Genomic DNA, 18,667 nt, shown 5'->3' on the forward strand with positions numbered 1-18,667 from the left:
GGCTTAAAACACCAAACGTCATTCATATTTCATGATTTTGGGGGGTCAGGAATTCAGACAGGGTGCAGCAGGAAGATTTTTCCTCTGCTGTGTGATGTTCAAGGCCTCAACCAAAATAAATGCCCTTTCACTCACATTCAGTGATCAGTGATGCCTGTCAACTGTGGGCCAGAACATCCATGTGGACTTAGATTCCTTTCAACATGGCAGCTGGGTCCAGCCGCCAGTGTCGCAAGAGAGAGCCAGACAGAAGGCACAGTGCCATCTGTGACCTAGCCTTGAAAGTCACAGGGCATCACTTCCACCACATTCTTTTAGTCAAAGCAGTCGCAAAGGTTCAAAGGGAAGGAACTGAAACCCCACCACTCAAGTAGAATGTCAAAAACTAGCAGGATGGGATATATATTAATGTGGCCATCTTTAGAAAAGACATTCTGCCGTAATGTGTTTTAACAGTCCTGCAAAGTTGAACATGGAAACTTTAATGAACAATGTAACTTCTACTTGAATTAATCGGAAGCAGTAAACCACAGATAATGATGTCATTGTAATATTACATGTGGAATCTGTGCCATTGATGACAGACTTCACAGACCTCTAGTGCTACTATTGTCCCTGTATATAGGCTTCTGTGGAAGCCTGGAGAATACATAATCTAGGGTTTTATACTCTAAATGATGGCAGTACAGATGAAGGAATGCTGATAATTTTTTTAATACCTAAGTTATCAGAAAGCAGTAATAGTTGTTTATGACTTTATTCTTTCCAGTACTCTCTATATTATATATGTGTGTAAATGTATAAATGTGTATAAAATGTATATGTATGTAATATGTGTATTATATAAAATATTTATATATGTAATATATATGCATATGTGTTCATAAACACAAACTCTGTACAATATATTTTTAAATAAACTAACAATCTAGATCACATTTGGAAGAAGGCAGCCAGAATGACAAAGTAATAACTTCTCAAAATTAGAATTGTTGAAGCATCCGCAGAATGGCCTGAATAGACATGCCGGAGAATTTGAAATGGAAGAGGATAGTAGTAGGAGCAATATGGATTCAGTCATTAGGTGAGATTTCAGACTGAATATCCTTTTATTTATTTATGGTTTATTTAATTATTAATATTAGTACAAGTAATTCTCGAGTCCTATTCCTAAAGTGACCATTGTATTAGTTTAGTATTGTTGCCATAACCGAGCACCACAGACTGGGTGGCTTAACAGAAATTTATTTTCTCACAGTTCTTGAAGCTAGAATTTTGAGTTTGAGGTGTCTATAGATTTGATTTTTTTTCTGAAGCCTCTCTCCTTGGCTTTTAGACGGCTATCCTCCTTGGCTTTTAGACGGCTATCTTCTCTGTCTACACTTGATCATCCCTCTGTGTGTGCCTGAGTCCTAATCTCCTCTTCTTATAAGGACACAAGTCGTATTGGATTAGGGCTCACCCTGATGACTTCATTTTAACTGAATTACATCTTTAAAGACCCTTTCTCCATATACAGTTACATTCGGAGGTGTACTGGGGATTCTCCAATAGGAATTTGGGGGGTGGGACACTGTTTAGCCTATAACATCCATGAGATAATATTTTTCTGTTTATTAAAATAAAATTACACTATACATAAATTTCTTACTCTGCAGTCAGGAGAGAAGAGGGAGTCAGCAGGAGTTTATAAATGCTTGTTCATGATCAGCATTCAAGAAAGCCACTGGCTATTTCCACTTGCATTTGATGTGTCAAGGATGCATTTTTGCCTGCCCCAAACATATTAGTGCTTGAGTTATAATAATAAAATAGGTAACCTTACAAACTGAATTCACAATTTGACATTGTTCTATTTTTGTCTGTCACTCATGAGGTTTCCATTTTATTCCAAAAAATATTTGCACAATGTAAAGATTTGTGAAAATAGCTATTCAAAAGCTGAGGCAAGAAATAAATTGAGATTGGATTGGTTAAAAACATGAAATTTCAAGGAACAAAATTTTACAGTAAATCTGATAACTGTCCAAACGTGTTACAAGATGAATGGTTACTATTGTACACCACAACAAAAGTACCAGTATTTACTGGATAATGTGGGATAAGCCTGACTAAATTTAATGTTGCTTTTTACATTTTATAGTTTCGTCCAGAGTTTCCAGGATATAGTTATTTTCGTGTCTATTTCTATATATACTTTTTCTCTAATCAGTTTTTACTTCAGGATATTAACAATTTCTATGCAATTCTTTCAGATCTTTAAAAATATCCCAAGATGATATTATCCTTACACAATATGGTTGTACAAGATATTTTTTTTAAATTTTAATTATTATTTAAGTTACCTCTCAATTAATTTGAAAGTCTTTTCCTCTGGCTTTTGCCAATTCTTTTTTCTCATCCATCCATGCTTTCACTATATTTTCCTTTTTGTAGTATACTGAGAATTGTGTTTCATTTTAATAAAGGAGCAAGTAAATATAAAGTGTGATTATGCGTTTGAAAGAGAAGTTTAACATTTCTGAATACTCTGCAGCCTTAATTTTTTCCCTCCTTTCCATGGCACTGCTGCTTTCAGTGACTGGAAGTCCTCACCATTTCTCACTTCGTTTATTTCAGTAGCATTGTCAGTGGTCTCACCCTATCTTGTTCCTGTACTTAGATATTGCCCAGGCTATTTAAAGCTGATCATGTTGAAATGATTGGTAGCACATCTCCATTAACTTCAGAATCAGATAGTAATAATATTTTAGAGATGCTTAGAAGGTCCTTAAGGTATTGACAATAATCTACATCGCTGTTCGGCAACTTCTTGCTCTCGTCTAGACCCCTGCCACATTGAATTATTTGAATTTTTCAATAACATTTTCTCATATCTCATTGCTTTTTAGCACTTTTCTCTGTGCTTGGCTAGCACCTTTCCTTTTCCCTAATGCCTCACTTCATTTTTCTTTATCCCTTATTCACTGGACAAATATTTATTGAGGGCTTCTTTGTATTATATATCCATAACATATAAGTTATATATAAGTAAGAACTAAGTAACAAGGAGTGAACAAGATAGCAGCAATACTACTATTACAATCCTGCTGATTACTTTACCTGGCTGGCTTCTATGTTAGCACTTCCTATATGGTATTATTTTCCGACTACACTATTTTACACTTTGGCAAATACTTTGTCTTTTACCTTTATCAGTCCAGTACCTATTACAATGCATAGACATGGTATAGCTCAGTGAATGCCACTAATGTAATGAATATGTGCACCTGCTTTTGCGGAATGTGTGTTTATTCATAGTCATGATACAATGACTTGCATTTTATCTGCTTATTTTCCATTTCTTTTTCAATTCTGGACTATTATTATTTCATCAGAAGAGGCTTTTATAAGCACTGTGTTAAGGACATTAATTCAAAGAAAATACTTAGAGGTTCACCCAAAATCGAATGTAATACCAAAATGCCTTTGTTGACTGGTGTATTTCTCAACCAGAGAAAGAGAACTGGTAGACTGGCTTATGTGATTGTGGCGACTGGCTGGGCAGAAGCAAAACCTGGAGAGCACACCATCAGGAAGGGCAGGCTGGAATTCTTGACATGGGCAGAATTTTAAACTTCATCAAGAAGCCTCAGTTGTTCTTAAGGCTTTTCAACTGCCAATTGAATAAGGCCCACCCAGATTATCTACCATAGTCTCCCTTACTTAAAGTCAACTGTAATGGACTGTAATCATATCTACAAAACATCTTCACAGCACATCTACATTAGTGTTTGATTGAATAACTGGAGTCTGGTGTATCAAAAGAATCAGAAGTTGTTAGTTATAAGTAATAATATGTGGTAACATTTTAAAACTTCTTTACCATTTCTCTAGCATTATCCTCAGCACTTCACAGGCATTAATTCAGTTCATCCTCAGAACAACCTAAGAAGATATTATTATTCATATTTTACTGTTAAGAAAAAACTACAGAGAGGTAAATTTGATTTGAGAATCTATTCCGTTAGAAGATATATTCCACAAAAGCATGTATTTTTGTCATTTAAATTCATTAATGTATCTCAAGGCCCTGTAACGTGCTGGGCAAGAAAAATCAACAGCAACTGATTACAAATAATTTTGAAAAAATAAATTTTTCTAAATTATATGTCTTTATCATAGATAAATGTATCTAATGATGGGTTTCATCTTGACACTTGACACTCATTCTCCAGTGGAGCAATAGTAAAACAATTGTTGTCGGTCATTTTGAAGGGCAGAGTTTGGAGCTAGAGCATTTGTATGATGAGTCAAAATTATGTTCTGAGGCAAATTGCCTAATTATACAGTTTTCTTAGGATAAAGAATTCAGATGTAAGAATATTATTGAATAGAAGCATGATTGAAAACGGTCAACTATTAAATTTACTCTATTTCAGAACACTTGATGAATTTTATTTAAATGAGAATCAACAAGAAGTATGGTCAGTATTATGGGGACTAGAGGCAAATTGATTGAATTCTGGTTTTGCACCTCCCTAGCTGTGTGATCTTAAACAGTGTACAAATGGGGATAATAATAGTACTTACTGTATAGAATTTTTCTGAGGGGTAAAGACAATATTCTAAGCATAAATGCACAGTTAATACACAGAACTAAGCCTACCACATAATGTTCTTTTTTAAAATTTTTTTAATTTTTTAAAATTTATTTATTTTTGGCTGTGTTGGGTCTGTGTTGCGGTGCGTGGGCTTTCTCTAGTTGAGGCGAGCAGGGGCTACTCTTCCTTGCGGTGCAGGGGCTTCTCATTGCGGTGGCTTCTTTTGTTGCGGAGCACGGGCTCTAGGCGTGCAGGCGTCCGTAGTTGTGGCACGTGGGCTCTAGAGCGCAGGCTCAGTAGTTGTGGTGCACGGGCTTAGTTGCTCTGCAGCGTGTGGGATCTTCCCAGACCAGGACTCGAACCCGTGTTCCCTCATTGGCAGACGGATTCTTAACCACTGCACCATCAGGGAAGTCCCACGTAATGCTCTTTAAGCATTCGTTAAACAAATGTTAGCCTTTCGGTGAGTTAAGCTTTACTGGTGGGTTGTTATGTGGTAAATACATGGATCCTGGATATTTGGAAAAAATAGAAAAGTGAACACTTCCAAGTCATAAAGCGAATTCTTTTCTTTTAAGCTTACAATTTGCTCATTGATAGTAAGCTATTCTGATGAGTTAGAGTCGGGACTTCAAATGTATAATACTTATAAATGATACTTATAAGTTAACTGTGCTCTAGGAACCTTCAGTAATTTGAATGTTTTAATTTTGCATGAAAGAGAAACATGCCTCTCCTAATAAATCTTTGGCATTTTTGTGAACATTTATTAAAATATATTGCTTTTTGATGCTTCAAAATTGATTTTATAAATTAAAAGACCAAATGAAGATAGAAGTTCAGTAATTAAATGAAATAGTTTTGATACACAAAACTGGAGAGAAGGAGCAACTTAAAATTTCAATGTTTAGGTTTTGCATCTCAGTTTATTATGAGTGTGCAAGAAACATTTTGTAATAATGGAGAGTCATTTCATGTAATAGCATATTCTTTGTGATATAATAAAAGGTTACAGGGCAAAGTCAGACTACTCAGTGTTAAACCTAGAAATGATTTCTACTCTGTCCCACGTTTTACAGATTTTGGACTTAGGGGTCCAGTAGGTTTGATCATTTTTAGTGTTCATATACTCTACCTAGAAATAAGTGAGAGCAGTGCTTAGAACAAAAACTTAGGATAAGTAATTCTTGGACTCTCAAGCATTTTCCTTCATTTTAAAACCCTACTTGTATAATCTCATAGTCAATTGTCAGTTTATCATGTTGGAATCATTCTTTTCATAGTAACTGATGGTTGCTGACAACTGACCTCCTCTGGATGTAGTCCTAGCAGTTCGATATGCAGCCTTCTCAGAATACCCCGATTAGTGACCCCAGTCTTGGCAAAAAGGCTCTATCTGTGCAGCAAGAAATGGGGACTTTAATTTTTCAGTCAGCTGTCCTCTGACATTCCTAGTATTAGAAGCCTGTGATGGAATTGTCTGCACTTGATGAAGTACGTTTACAACAACAATTCTTTTCACAGAAGAGCAAATTTAGCATATAAATTTCTAGGTTAATGCCTCAAATTATTATTTGCATCTTTGGTTGGAAGCAGTAGTGGAAAATGTATTGATTTTTTTCAACTCATGGATGCTGGAAACCTACTTGAATATGCAGTGCCTTGACACTGGCTCATGCTTTTTAAGTTACATTATGAAATAATTATCTGCTGTTCCTTTTTAAAATTTAGAAGTTAATAAAGTTTTCATACATTTTTAAAGCTAACTTTATAAGTACAATTAAATAATGTGAGTAATGAAAAGTTGGGAGTTCCTGTTTGTTTCATTTTCTGCTTTCTCCTAAAGCCAATTTTTCCCATCATAAGAGTTAAATCTGAATGGTGAGCCATTTATACTTGATGTAATTTGGAAAGTACAGAAATCATCCTTGCCTCAAGCCAGGGTTCCTACAATTTTGACAGTCCCTAAGCATGCCACCATGATTCAACCCCTTAGATTAAAAAATCAAAAGCCCCTGGTTGTATGGTAATAGATGGATTTGAGGGGAATCTATGAAATAAGTATTGTCCTTTTAATAGTTTTAGAATGATCAACTAGTCTAGTCATTTACAATGTCTTCTGAAAAAGTGATCTTTTGTGGGGGGAGAAGGAGGAAGAAGGAGAAAATATTCAGAAAATGAGATTAAATTTAATCTGGCTAAATTAGAAAAATAGTTTTCCTGAAGGATTTTCAAGAAGTTATACTGTTTTGAGGCCAAAATCAGTATTTCACACATCTGTTCATCTACTCTGTTCTCATGACTATATTTTAACACATGTTTTATTGTTCTTGTTTATAAAAGTAAGAAAAGATCACTATAGGAAATTTGGAAAACACTAAAGACTATAAAGAAGAAAATGAAATCAACTGCTGTTGAATAACCCAAACTTTAACTCCTGTAGTAATTTTTATATGTTTACCTTTAAAATGGTATGGTATATAACCAATTTTTCTCAATTATGAGAAAAATTGGCCTTATTTCATAAAGTTCAACATAATTAGCAAACCATATTAACTTATCTTACTCCAATACTTTTTGTAAAAATTTGTCTACTTAATCCTACAAATGTGAAAAAACATGAGCAATACCATTCCATAAAAATTGTGTATTGTTTTCTTGTCGTATCTCTAACATGTTTAAAAATGTACTCATTGCCTTATTAGTGAAGTGGTAAGGTAGAGACTTATGTTGGCTAACAATTATGATTTGCATTTTACTTTCATTGATCTTATAGTGTAATTTCCTTTCAGAGTCTAGCAATAATTCAGTATTTGTATCAGAAATATTTAAATTTCTCTCTGCTTAAATAGAAATTTGTAAGGCGTTTTGTCAGGGAGATTAAATAAATATCATTTTGATATATAGACTGTCTCCTTTCTCGCTGACATCCATGTCCTTTTGTAAAATGCTCTAGGGCAACAAAAGTTTATGATCTTTTCCCAAAAAGCAAATGTTTAAAATCCACTAACTTTGGAGGTCTTTTTCAAACTTGAAATTTCCTTTTAATCTGTATCATAAAGGTTTCTTTTAATGGCAAATATAGTGTTTTCCCCTTTAGTTAGTAATATTCCTATGATTCTTCAAAAGTAATCTATGCATTCATGGCATGGTAAAATATGATAATAATATTCAACAACTCCTATGATAACCAAATTACAGAGTAGTTCATATCGTGGCCACTGTGATATAAGGTTATTGTTTACTTTTTAAATGTGGACCATGGTTTAGAAGAACAACTTTTGATATATCAGAATATAGTGATCACATGAATACCCATTACTCTTTTGACCCTCAGAAATCCTTTCTCTTCTCAGTGACATATTGCTAAGGTTTCTTTTATTTCTTTTTTTTCTTTCTGCCTCAGAAAGGACAGCCTAGGCATATTCTTTGTTTTGAAAAATCTGTACTTCCCTTTTATTATACTATTCACTTCTTTTGAAGTTATAAATTCTCTATTACTTATTTGCCTAACTTACATTTATTACACTAATTCTTGTATTTTGTGATAAATGCAATTTAAAGATATTAAAACTTGAGTGTGATTTAATTTCAGCTTAATATAAAAACTCAGTCATTTACATGGAGCTCCCAACCATCCATCTTTAGACAGGTCCATTAATTGTCACTTTCATCATGTAAAAATTAAAGGGGCTTATTTTCTTATTGACTTAGTCATTGATTTTTTTAACTGCAGTACCTTTGAATTCAATGTCAATTGTTTCAACCTCTGTATCATAAAAATTAAGTATTAATACTCATATTACCTTAAGTAAACAAATGATCCCTATTTTTGAAAAAAAAAAATTATTGTTTACTTAGAGCATTTTCCCTGCTCATTCTCTCTTTTCCTTTTAAAAAAAACAACTTAGCTCTATTTTCCCTCATAGAGATCTAGGTAAATGTTTTCATCTGGTCAGAAGTTTTTTGCCCTAATATTTGAGAAATATCTCTAGAAGAAATTAAAACTTCATTAAAACTTGGGGGAAGGGAGGACATTTCTTTCTTGTCCACAGGAGAATCCTACCATTAAGCATATTTCTTGGAACATACCAGTTACTTCACTCAATATTTATTGAGTAAGTGAATGCTATCCTTGAGAAATGAATCAGTAATTCTTATTCTTAGTCTGTTTCATCATTAGCAGTGTTTAAGGCAACAGTGGAATTTAAAAATATAATAGAGTTTTCTTCTCCCAGCTATGATTTGTTTGTTTTAGACTCAAAGCTCATGCCAAGAAGAAGTAGAGAAAATTAAATTAAAAAAAAATCTTTTGATGGCATTGGAGAGATGATGAGGAAACCACTGCTCCACCTCTTTGACACATACTGCACAGTAATCTTTGCTTCTTGAGTGCCACAAGATGGTTTTAAATTCAGCTCTGCTTTTAGTGGTCATCTGTTTTATCTGAGACTCTCATGCTAAGCAGATTAATAATTCAGCAGATACTTTTAGGGGAAAATTGAAGAACATTGGGATCATTTCTTACACCTCTTTCTCTTTGAGATCATGGGCCCACACTTCTCAGTGACTTGCATGGTCCTATTGTATTTTTTGTACTGTCTTTCACTAATGTGTGCTGTCATCTTTAGTATTTGCCTCTTCCTACATTGTTGTCCCAGTCATGGTTCTTGAAATGAGTACTTAGATCAGTGATTATTTGTCGTTCATTTGTAATCAATTCAAATATCACTTCCAGTACTATCAGTTTTTATTTCTTTGCCGCACTTTCACTTCTTTTGGCAAACTCCTTCATTAGATTATCCATTTTTGTAAAATGTCACGTGGGTTTAACACTGGGAGAGAAGGAAGCAATGCAACTATACACTTGGATGTCTTGCTAAAACTGAGTAACAGATGCATAGTGACCAATGCTTGACAGACTTTGAAAGAAGCAATGTGTGTGTCACTGGTCATGATGAACATCTCTTATTTGTGTAGTGATTTGTGGAGATTAACTGTGTGTAATTAGTGCACTTCTTATTCTTCAATGAAAAGCTTTTTTTAAATGAAGGATTATAAAGTGTGGGCAACACCTTTTCCACTGTGTGGCTTAAAAAAAAGTAAACAAAAGGTGCCTAAGGTCATACAGCTAGTGAGTGGAAAGACAGAATAGAAAATGATAATTAAAGATAATTTAATGGCAATTAATGTTTTAGTTGAATTATCTTTCATTTGACTGAAAATAAAAAAGAGAAAAAGAGAGAACAGTCAAGAAATAATTGTGACATGTACAATTATTATTTCTAATAAAACAGTTTGCCGGGAGGATTCATACCACTCTGTGGTCTCATGTGCTGCTGTAGTTCTCACTCCTATGGACCCAACAATAGAGATGAAGAAAAGAGAAGAACTAAAATTTCCTGAGCCTTCGAAACAGTAAGTTGTTCATTTGATTTTTCAGAGTTTTGTAAAACTTACTGGTTAGATAACTGATCAGAATTTGATCACTCAAAAATTGTGCTTTATAATGAATGTATTAATATTAGTATATTGAGAGAACGGAAATAAATTTTGCACATTTTAAAAAATCAACTTATCCTAATAATGCCTCAATGAATAACTTCTGTCTTCTGACTTTGTGTGTTTGAACTATATGCCTTTCAAGTTTCATTCTGTTACCTCATCTCAGTGATGTGAGTAAGTAGACTGAAGCACTTCATTTCCTTAACACTGTGATTATAGATGTACTGTTCTTGGATTCCTTATTATATAGTTGTAGTCTTTAATGTTCTAAAATATGATCACTTTTAAATATAAATTTCTTAGCCTTAAGTTGGTTTGTACTTTATAAGGAATGAAAGTTATTTTTAACTTTATACTATTTAATGTTTCCATATTTTTTTCCATTTAAACAGATCAAGCTTCATTTAAATTTAAATTTGATCTTATATTGAATGAATAATAGATTTTTTTCTTATAATGGCCAAATAATTAAATTCATAATAGCAAATGTAAGGTACATGGACTTAAAATATCAAATAAACTAGAATTATTTCTAGTTATGTATTAAGTAAATTAAAAGGGAAAACCTACTGATGATTTTCCAGTCAAAGTAGTGCCATGCTTGCTTTAAGGTCTTGGGTAGGAGACTAGGAGATGTATGGTGTTGCCAAGGATTGCTGGCTGCAGTAGGAGTTACCTTGTGGTACCTACTGTTTTCCCCCATTAGATTAACTGTATCATACTTGTTTGTTTCTTGATGTCTTTCTACTGGATAAGCTGCTAAGACTGAGTTTCCTGGAACATAATAATGTCTGATACTCTTTGTGAAAATCAATTAGAAAATCCCTTAATGTTACATTTCGGTAATGTCAAAGTAAAATAGAGCAATGTGTATATTTGATGGCATGAAGATAGTATTAATATTCTCATCATAGAGGAAAGAAATACTAACCAATTCAGAAAGTAATGATTGTAATTCAGTTTTAATATAAGCTAAAAGTGAAAACAATTCAACTATTCTTAATATAGTCTAATTTTTCGGTTCCAAAAGCCTTTTTTGTCTACTAGGAAGAAAATTACTTCTCATATGTGCCAATTGAATTATATTAGAAAACTCAAATGCATTTTTTGCAATGTATGTGTGTTTATATTTGTAAATTGGATCTTAAATTCTCTTAATTATCTTTCAGTGACTCTATTCAAAACTGGCGAATAGTATTATTTGTTTACATAAAATGTCTTTTTTCCAGTCTTAGATACTTCATAAATATTCATGCTTCTTTATTCTGAGGTATAGATTGAAGTAGACAGCATTTGTTAACTGGCTGTTCTTTTTCTTCCTGTTACTGTACAGTCACTCTGATAACTCCTCTGTATTCTCTGAATCTACTTTCTCATTTAAACACTCTCCCTCAACAGGATCATTCATTCATTTCTATAGGTTTTGTTATTGTTTTGTTTTTCTGAGTCAGAGAGATCTTGGTTAAAATCTTAACTTTTCTACATATTAGGTGGAAATTGGAGACATTTTACTTAAACTCTTTGTCTTTTTTTTTCTACATCTGTCAGAAAAAATGGGGTGATATCACCATCTTTACAGGGTCATTGCTAGTGTTATGTGAAGTGATATTGTTAAAGGACCTGAAATCTAAAAATCCATAAAAGTGTTAGTTATGTTTCCCCTTCCATAGCTTCAACTACCAACATTACTGATGATTTACAGATATATATTCTTCTCTTGAAGGTTCTTCTTAATGCAAGTCTAATATATAAAGTTCTTGACCAGGCTTGTCTAACTAGGTGTCCTACCAGAATCTTTTACTAAGTATGCTTAAACCAAATTAATGACCCTTCTAGCCCCCTCCAGCTTTTCATTCCTTCTGATTCCCATATTTACGTAAAGCGACCATTATTTTTCTTTTCTTAAAATCTTGATATGTTTTTTCCTCACATCTCACATTCAATTAGTTATTGATTACTTGATTAACGTCTCTGTTATATTTTTCTTACCATTTGAGCTGACCAGGAAGGCATACACTTCTTATATTTTAAAACTTTTTCTAACATGTATATTCAATGAGATCTTAATAAAGCCATTCAAATAGTGGTCATCTATCAAATGGAGATTACATATGCCCTCCATACCTCACACTGCTGTTTTGAGAATTAAATGATAGGTATGGCTATATCACAAGAACACAATTCAGATGTAGTGATTAATTCAAAACTCTTGTTTGCCACTGAGAGAAGCCCCGATGTAAATTGATTTCAGAAAAATCAAGGGTGATGGTTGTTATTGGCTCATGTAACTGAAAGTGTAGAGGTAGAAATTTCCTCAAGTATGGTTGAGTCTGGTACTCAGACAATGTCAAGGAGGGTCATTTTCTCCATCTGCTTCTCTTTGCTCTGCTTTCTGATCTGTAGTTTCCATTTTCAGAGAGGTTCCTCTAGTGACATTACTGCCTTCAGCAGGTACTGAGGTGGGTTTTTATCTTTTCAACAAATCCAGTGGAAAGAAATGGTTTCTCATTCCCTTTAATCAAAACAAAAAGAGCCCCATATTTGAGTCTCATTGGCTTTGACCAGCTTAGCTTGTTTGACATGACTATGCTGAAGCAATCACTGTATTTAGGAATATTTGATGATTGATTGGCTAGAAACAGGTTACTTGACAAACTCTGGAGCAGAGGGTAGAGATGAGAGGGAAAAGGTGAGTCCATACTCACAATATGGGTGATGTTGGGAAAAGAAGGCAGGTATGACGCTACGAAGTCAAAACAATGGATACTCAATATAGGTAGTAATATTAGCACCATTAGTTTTAAAAGTCAGAATTCTTTATTATGTTGAAACTATGGACTTTGAAATACTACATTAAAATACAATCATGTGTATCTTCATTTCTTGTTTTAAATGATTTCTCACCTATTTAATTTTATTTCATATTATTTGATCCAGCTGTGCTATTGAGAGGCAGTATAACTTGATGGTTAGGAATTCAGGCCTTGGGCTAGTTTTTGATGCTTTCTTAACCATAGTTTGTTTCTTTTTAATGTGGGAGTTACTTTATCTATCTTACAGTGCAATGCCTAAAACAAAATATGAAGGCAAGAATATAAAATTTTTGTGATTTTTTACAACATATATATTAGGTAAATAAACATGCCACATTTTTATAGATGGAGTTACTAAAGCCCTATGTAGTATTCGTTTTGTGTATTTTGGATTTCTCATTAGGAAAATTAATAACCCACCAGTATAATACTAAGATACTAGCATGCTATATGTTGAGACATTGTCTTTGGATACTTAATATTCCCTTTAAATTCAGGGTGGAATTATTTCTTTAAGTAAATTTTTGTCTCAGATTTTACACACTTCACATGATGAATTCGTAAACAATTGAGTCTTTGAAACATAGGACTCACAGAGTCCATGTAGTTTAGAACTCATCAAATCTCTTGCTAGGAGGAACTGCAATAATCTTAGTATATGGGCTTTAGAATACATAAGATTGTACATACAAAAGAATATGTAAGATAATGTATTTTGATGCTGTTGTAATTAGGTGAAGAGGTAAAACATGCACTTAAAAAGGTAAATCACAGTATAAAAGCAACAGATGCTTTTTCTCCAATGTAAGAGGTAGATTTTCGCCAGGCATATGATTGTTTAAAGTTAAGTCAGGTTTATTGATATATCAGTATAAATTTATGAAAGTAAACCCAGAATATTGGTCTTAAATATACCATACCATTTTATTGATGTATCATTTTAGAGTGTAAGAAACATTTTATGACTGAAATACTTATATTATTTTACCAACTTTTAGTCATATTCTGGTGATTAATAAATATACTATATTTGACAATTTATTTTTAAATATTCTCATGTATTTATCAATTTTAGATATATTTATTGTAATAAGAAAAAAATAGGAGTTATGAATTCCTATTAGGGATGAAGTATAAATTTTTCAGCATAGCAAGTGATAGGGAGGAAATACCTAAATCTTTTAGAAGGAAAGCTACATTCTGAGCATTATAGTGGGAGAGAGTCAGAGCTTGTCTCTCATTTTCATATCTAAAGTTTCCCTTAATTCAGAAAACGAAGGTGTGGATTTTACTTTACTTTTCAGTCTAGTCTAACAGGTAGCTCAGGATACCATGGAAAGGATAAATTTGCTGGAAAAAAAGAAAAAATCCCTGTGATCCAATAAAATTATACAATTTCCAAATATTTGACCATAAGCATAGAATGTTGTGATCAAAGCTTTGAGTATGAAGCTTTATAAATTTAAAAAATCCTAATATTGAAAATGTATGTCCATATATCCAGTCACACTTAGCATGTTACTCAAACCTAAACATTTCTCAAATCACAGATGTGAGCAAATGAGCGCCTCATGAACTGTACATACAATTCAAAATCTGAAGAGAATGAAAGAATACAGCTTCCACGATTGGTTATAGATTTTATTTTGTGCTTTTTTTAGAAATATGTTTTTGAAACGCATACACTCTGTTTGTACATACCATGGCTCAATATCTGAAATGAAGGGATTTTATGGACAATTGTAAATTTGGACATATAGAGGTGAAAGGGAAAGAGAAATTATCCTGTTACTTCTTTGTCCATTTCTGTGTTTTTATTTTATTTTATAGAGAGAGATCTAAACTTCCTAATAATGTGATCTATTGTTTCATTTTATGGAAATGAAGCATTACCTAAACATTTTGTCGTTCAGTCCAAGTTTCAAGGTCTCCATGTAATGATTCATGTGGTTGACCTGAGGAAGGTTCATAGAGCTGCTTCCGAAAGGTCACGGATGCTATCATTTAGTATAGAATGTCTTATCTTTTAAGAATGGCTAAAACTACCTATTTTATTCTTAGAGAATGCTTAAGAATATAAGTTTAACGTTCTATCAGCTCGTTTTATTTAGTTTTATAATAAATGAATAAGCTATGTATATTAAAATAGGAAAAGTTTAAGTACTCTCTAATGTCAGCTATAAAGTTATTACACAAACTCTAGTTGTACTGGACACATCACTGGACACATCAAATGATTCTATTGTCAGCTAGTTTCCAACTCTCCTTTACAAATTTCAGGGGAACATATTCATTTATCCTTTTAAATAGACATGTATTCATTAATTTAATCCATAAAAAATAGATAGTTCTTGAGTATTTGCTTTGTTCTTGGCACTGTGCTCAGGGCTGGGCATTTTGAGTTGAAAGGCAGGTGCTGTCTCTCATGAAACTTAGAGTGTAGTCAAGTCAAGACACACATTGATTAATTGCAACAATGCAAGATTGTGGAAGTGACAATGGCTATAATACAGAGGTATATGTATATCATGTTATAAGGGCTTATGGTAAGGGGCTTTAACATGGCCAAGAGAGTCAGGGAAAACTTCCCTGAGGAAGTGACACTTGAGCTAAGATATGGAGGATATTAGTTAACTAAGTGAAAATGCAAAGGAGGAACTTAGCAGCAGAGAGAAGGGCTTGTGGAAATATCCTGTGATGGCTGGGAGCACGGAGAAATGAAAGCTGGTGGGAGTAAAAGGGAGCCAAAAACATGTATCTAAGCAGGGCCCAGGTAACACAATCAGATTTCTCTTTAGAAAACTTTGTCCTGGTTTCTTATAAAGAGCAAATTGGGTGTGGTAGGGGCATTGGTATGATGGAGCTGGCTTGGGAGAACCAAATTGTTACCATTTCTTTTCAACTCCAGGTTCAGTGATCTCATGTTGGAAGCTTTCACTCAGCCATGGTGAGCGTATTTACACCACAGTAATTGGCAAATTCTATAAATCAGGGCTTTTCCCCCTCCCAGAGTACTCGTTGTTAACTATTTACCAGCACACCTCTAAATGGGGGACAGGTTGAGTGTCTACAGTGAGATCATTTAGATGATGGCTGACAGCAGCTTGGACTAGGGTGCTGCCATTGGAGATGATGAAATGTGAAAAGTGAACTCAGTCAATATATTTTTCAGAACCTAGGCAAATTATAGTTATTAAACTAAAACTTATAATACCAAGCCCTTACCAAGGATAAAGAAGAAACTACTCACTGTATGGTAAGATAATATATTATTGTGATAATCCTAGCATGTTATTTTGAATTAGTAATAGTTTAGTCAAGGGGGAGTTCTGATATTCTTTTAATTTATATTGGGTATTATCAGTGGAATTCTATAAGTGGGAAACATACGAAAATGCATTTTGCACAAAATTCCTTCTTGAATTGTTACCATTGATTCTTCTCACTGAAAATGCATATAAATGTAGGTAAATTTCATGTAGGACCTTACGTAAATTCTTATGATTCTTTACCAATAAATTTCCTCCTATATTTGATCTGTAGCCTTTAATTACCAACTATGACTTGGTGTCTTAAAACTCTCGCGTTTAAAAAAAAAAGTCAGAAACTGAGGCATGACATAAATGGAATCACATAGTTTGTGTCCTTTTGTGCAACGCATCTTTCACTCAGCATGTTTTTTTTTTTAATGCCGAATCAAAACCCCACGTTTGTTTATTTATTTATTTTTAGCTGTGTTGGGTCTTCGTTTCTGTGCGAGGGCTTTCTCTAGTTGCGGCAAGCGGGGGCCACTCTTCATCGCGGTGCGCGGGCCTCTCACTATCGCGGCCTCTCTTGTCGCGGGGCACAGGCTCCAGAGGCGCAGGCTCAGCAGTTGTGGCTCACGGGCCTAGTTGCTCCGCGGCATGTGGGATCCTCCCAGACCAGGGCTCGAACCCATGTCCCCCGCGTTAGCAGGCAGATTCTCAACCACTGTGCCACCAGGGAAGCCCACTCAGCATGTTTTTGAGATTTTTCCATATTGTTGCATGTGCCATGGTCCATACCCGTTTATTAGTGAGCAGTGTTTCATCACATGGATGGGTCAGAGTTTGGTTAGTAGTTCAGTCCTGTCCTCTTTGACCTTGCCTTGCAAACTCACTGAATCACAGAACCACAGGGCCTCTGGGTGTGGAAGAGGTGTCTTAAAGGCCAGCTTAATCCCACCCCGCCCTTACACTACTTACTGATTTTCAGTGATTGGTACACTGCCCATGAAACAGTTGCCCGACCCCTGCTCATATACCTCCAGTGACCTGCCCTCGGAGGGCAGCTTCTTCTGTCCTTGTCCAGCCTTGCCTGTTGGGAAACTCCTCTTCATTTTAAGCTTATATCTACCTCCCTAGGTCATCGCCACAGAGGACCTAGTTCTTGTCCTGGGTCTAGGCACGGACAGTTAGCTCCTTTTTCCCCCACAGAAGCCATAGGGATCCAGGAGGCACAACTACCACCCAACAGTGTGCTGGTAAATGTTTAACTTATAGCTCTAGTTTAGTTATTTTTGTTGCTGTATAATATTCCATTATATAAATGGATCAAAATGTATTTATCCAATTTCCTGTGAATGGATGTGTACATGGCTTGCAATGTTTACTTTACAAACAGTTCTGCTCTGAACATTCATGGGCTCCTGCAGCTGGCAATGGGTGGCAGAGTTGTAAGGCACATGCATTTTTCACTTCAGCAGACGGTACTAAACCACTCTCCAGGGGTCCTCATTGTCCTCACCTTTGTGCACACTTAGCCTCGTGAAGTTTTATACTTCCGCAAACCTTATGGGTGTAAACCAGCATCTCATTGTGGTTTCGATTTGCATGGACTTCTTTCTAGTGATCTTGAGCATCTTTGCAAGTGCTTATTGGACATTTGTTTTTCCTGTTACAGAAATTGCCGATCCGTATCTCTTGTCCATTTCTTTACTGGGGGATTTGTCTTTCTTTTATATTTACCTGGAGAAGTTCTTTGTATATTCAGATTTCCAAACTTGAATTGCATTGCAGATCTCTTTTCCAGTTGGTGGGATGTTTTTTTAATAAGTTGCGACTTCTGATAAACATAATTTTCATTTAAAAATGAAACTGGGGCATAAACATGTTAAGTATCAGGACACTATTATGAATATGAAACAGCCCTCTTCCCATGCAGGTCTTCAAAAGAAACGATAACCTGTTTTGTGATTTTGCTCAATTCAACAGTGGAGAGGGCTGTCAGAGGAGATACATGGAGACATTTCTGTGGAGAGAGCTGTGGCCTAAATTTGAGTCTCCTCCACAGCTTTAGGAGAAGTTGGAGTTGGGAGGAGTAACTTTCTAATCCCAAGTCTAGTGAAGGGTCTTCAAGAGAATCGTTCAGAGTTTCAAATGTGTTTTCTGCAATTGGAAACACAAAAGACAGACGCTGATTTATGCCTGAGAAAACTGAAGCAGAACACAGACTAGACTCTGACATCCGCCCAGAAAATCTGGAGAGTGAAGATGGGTTGGCCAACCGTGAAGGCAGAAGCATCTTGAACTCTCAAGAGCTGGTCAGGGAGACCACAAAGTTTTTCGTAAACTATTTGGAGGGACAAGAAAACCCAGGAGATAGAGGTGAAGGATACCCATCCCCTCTCAGTAAGGGAACTGCAGGAGAGTGGCCCAGAAAGAGACCTCTGAAGAGACCACTTTTGTGCCCATTACTAGGCCCTAGAGCCAAGCACAGTTTCCTTAAAACTCTTCTACCAACTGA

At 34.8% G+C, this 18,667-nt stretch overlaps 1 protein-coding gene across 4 annotated transcripts in view; it reads left to right on the forward strand.

Moving 5' to 3' along the window:
• Nucleotides 1-18,667, forward strand: part of CCSER1 (coiled-coil serine rich protein 1) — a 1,308,992-nt gene that overhangs the window by 319,019 nt on the left and 971,306 nt on the right. For all 4 annotated transcript variants that reach the window (XM_068542049.1, XM_068542050.1, XM_068542051.1 and 1 more), the window contains exon 5: nucleotides 9,881-10,001. In XM_068542049.1, coding sequence (XP_068398150.1) covers nucleotides 9,881-10,001 — 121 coding nt within the window. The remainder of the gene's footprint in view (nucleotides 1-9,880; nucleotides 10,002-18,667) is intronic.

The sequence above is a fragment of the Eschrichtius robustus genome, chromosome 4, assembly GCF_028021215.1.
Source record: "Eschrichtius robustus isolate mEscRob2 chromosome 4, mEscRob2.pri, whole genome shotgun sequence".
Classification (NCBI taxonomy): Eukaryota; Metazoa; Chordata; class Mammalia; order Artiodactyla; family Eschrichtiidae; genus Eschrichtius; species Eschrichtius robustus.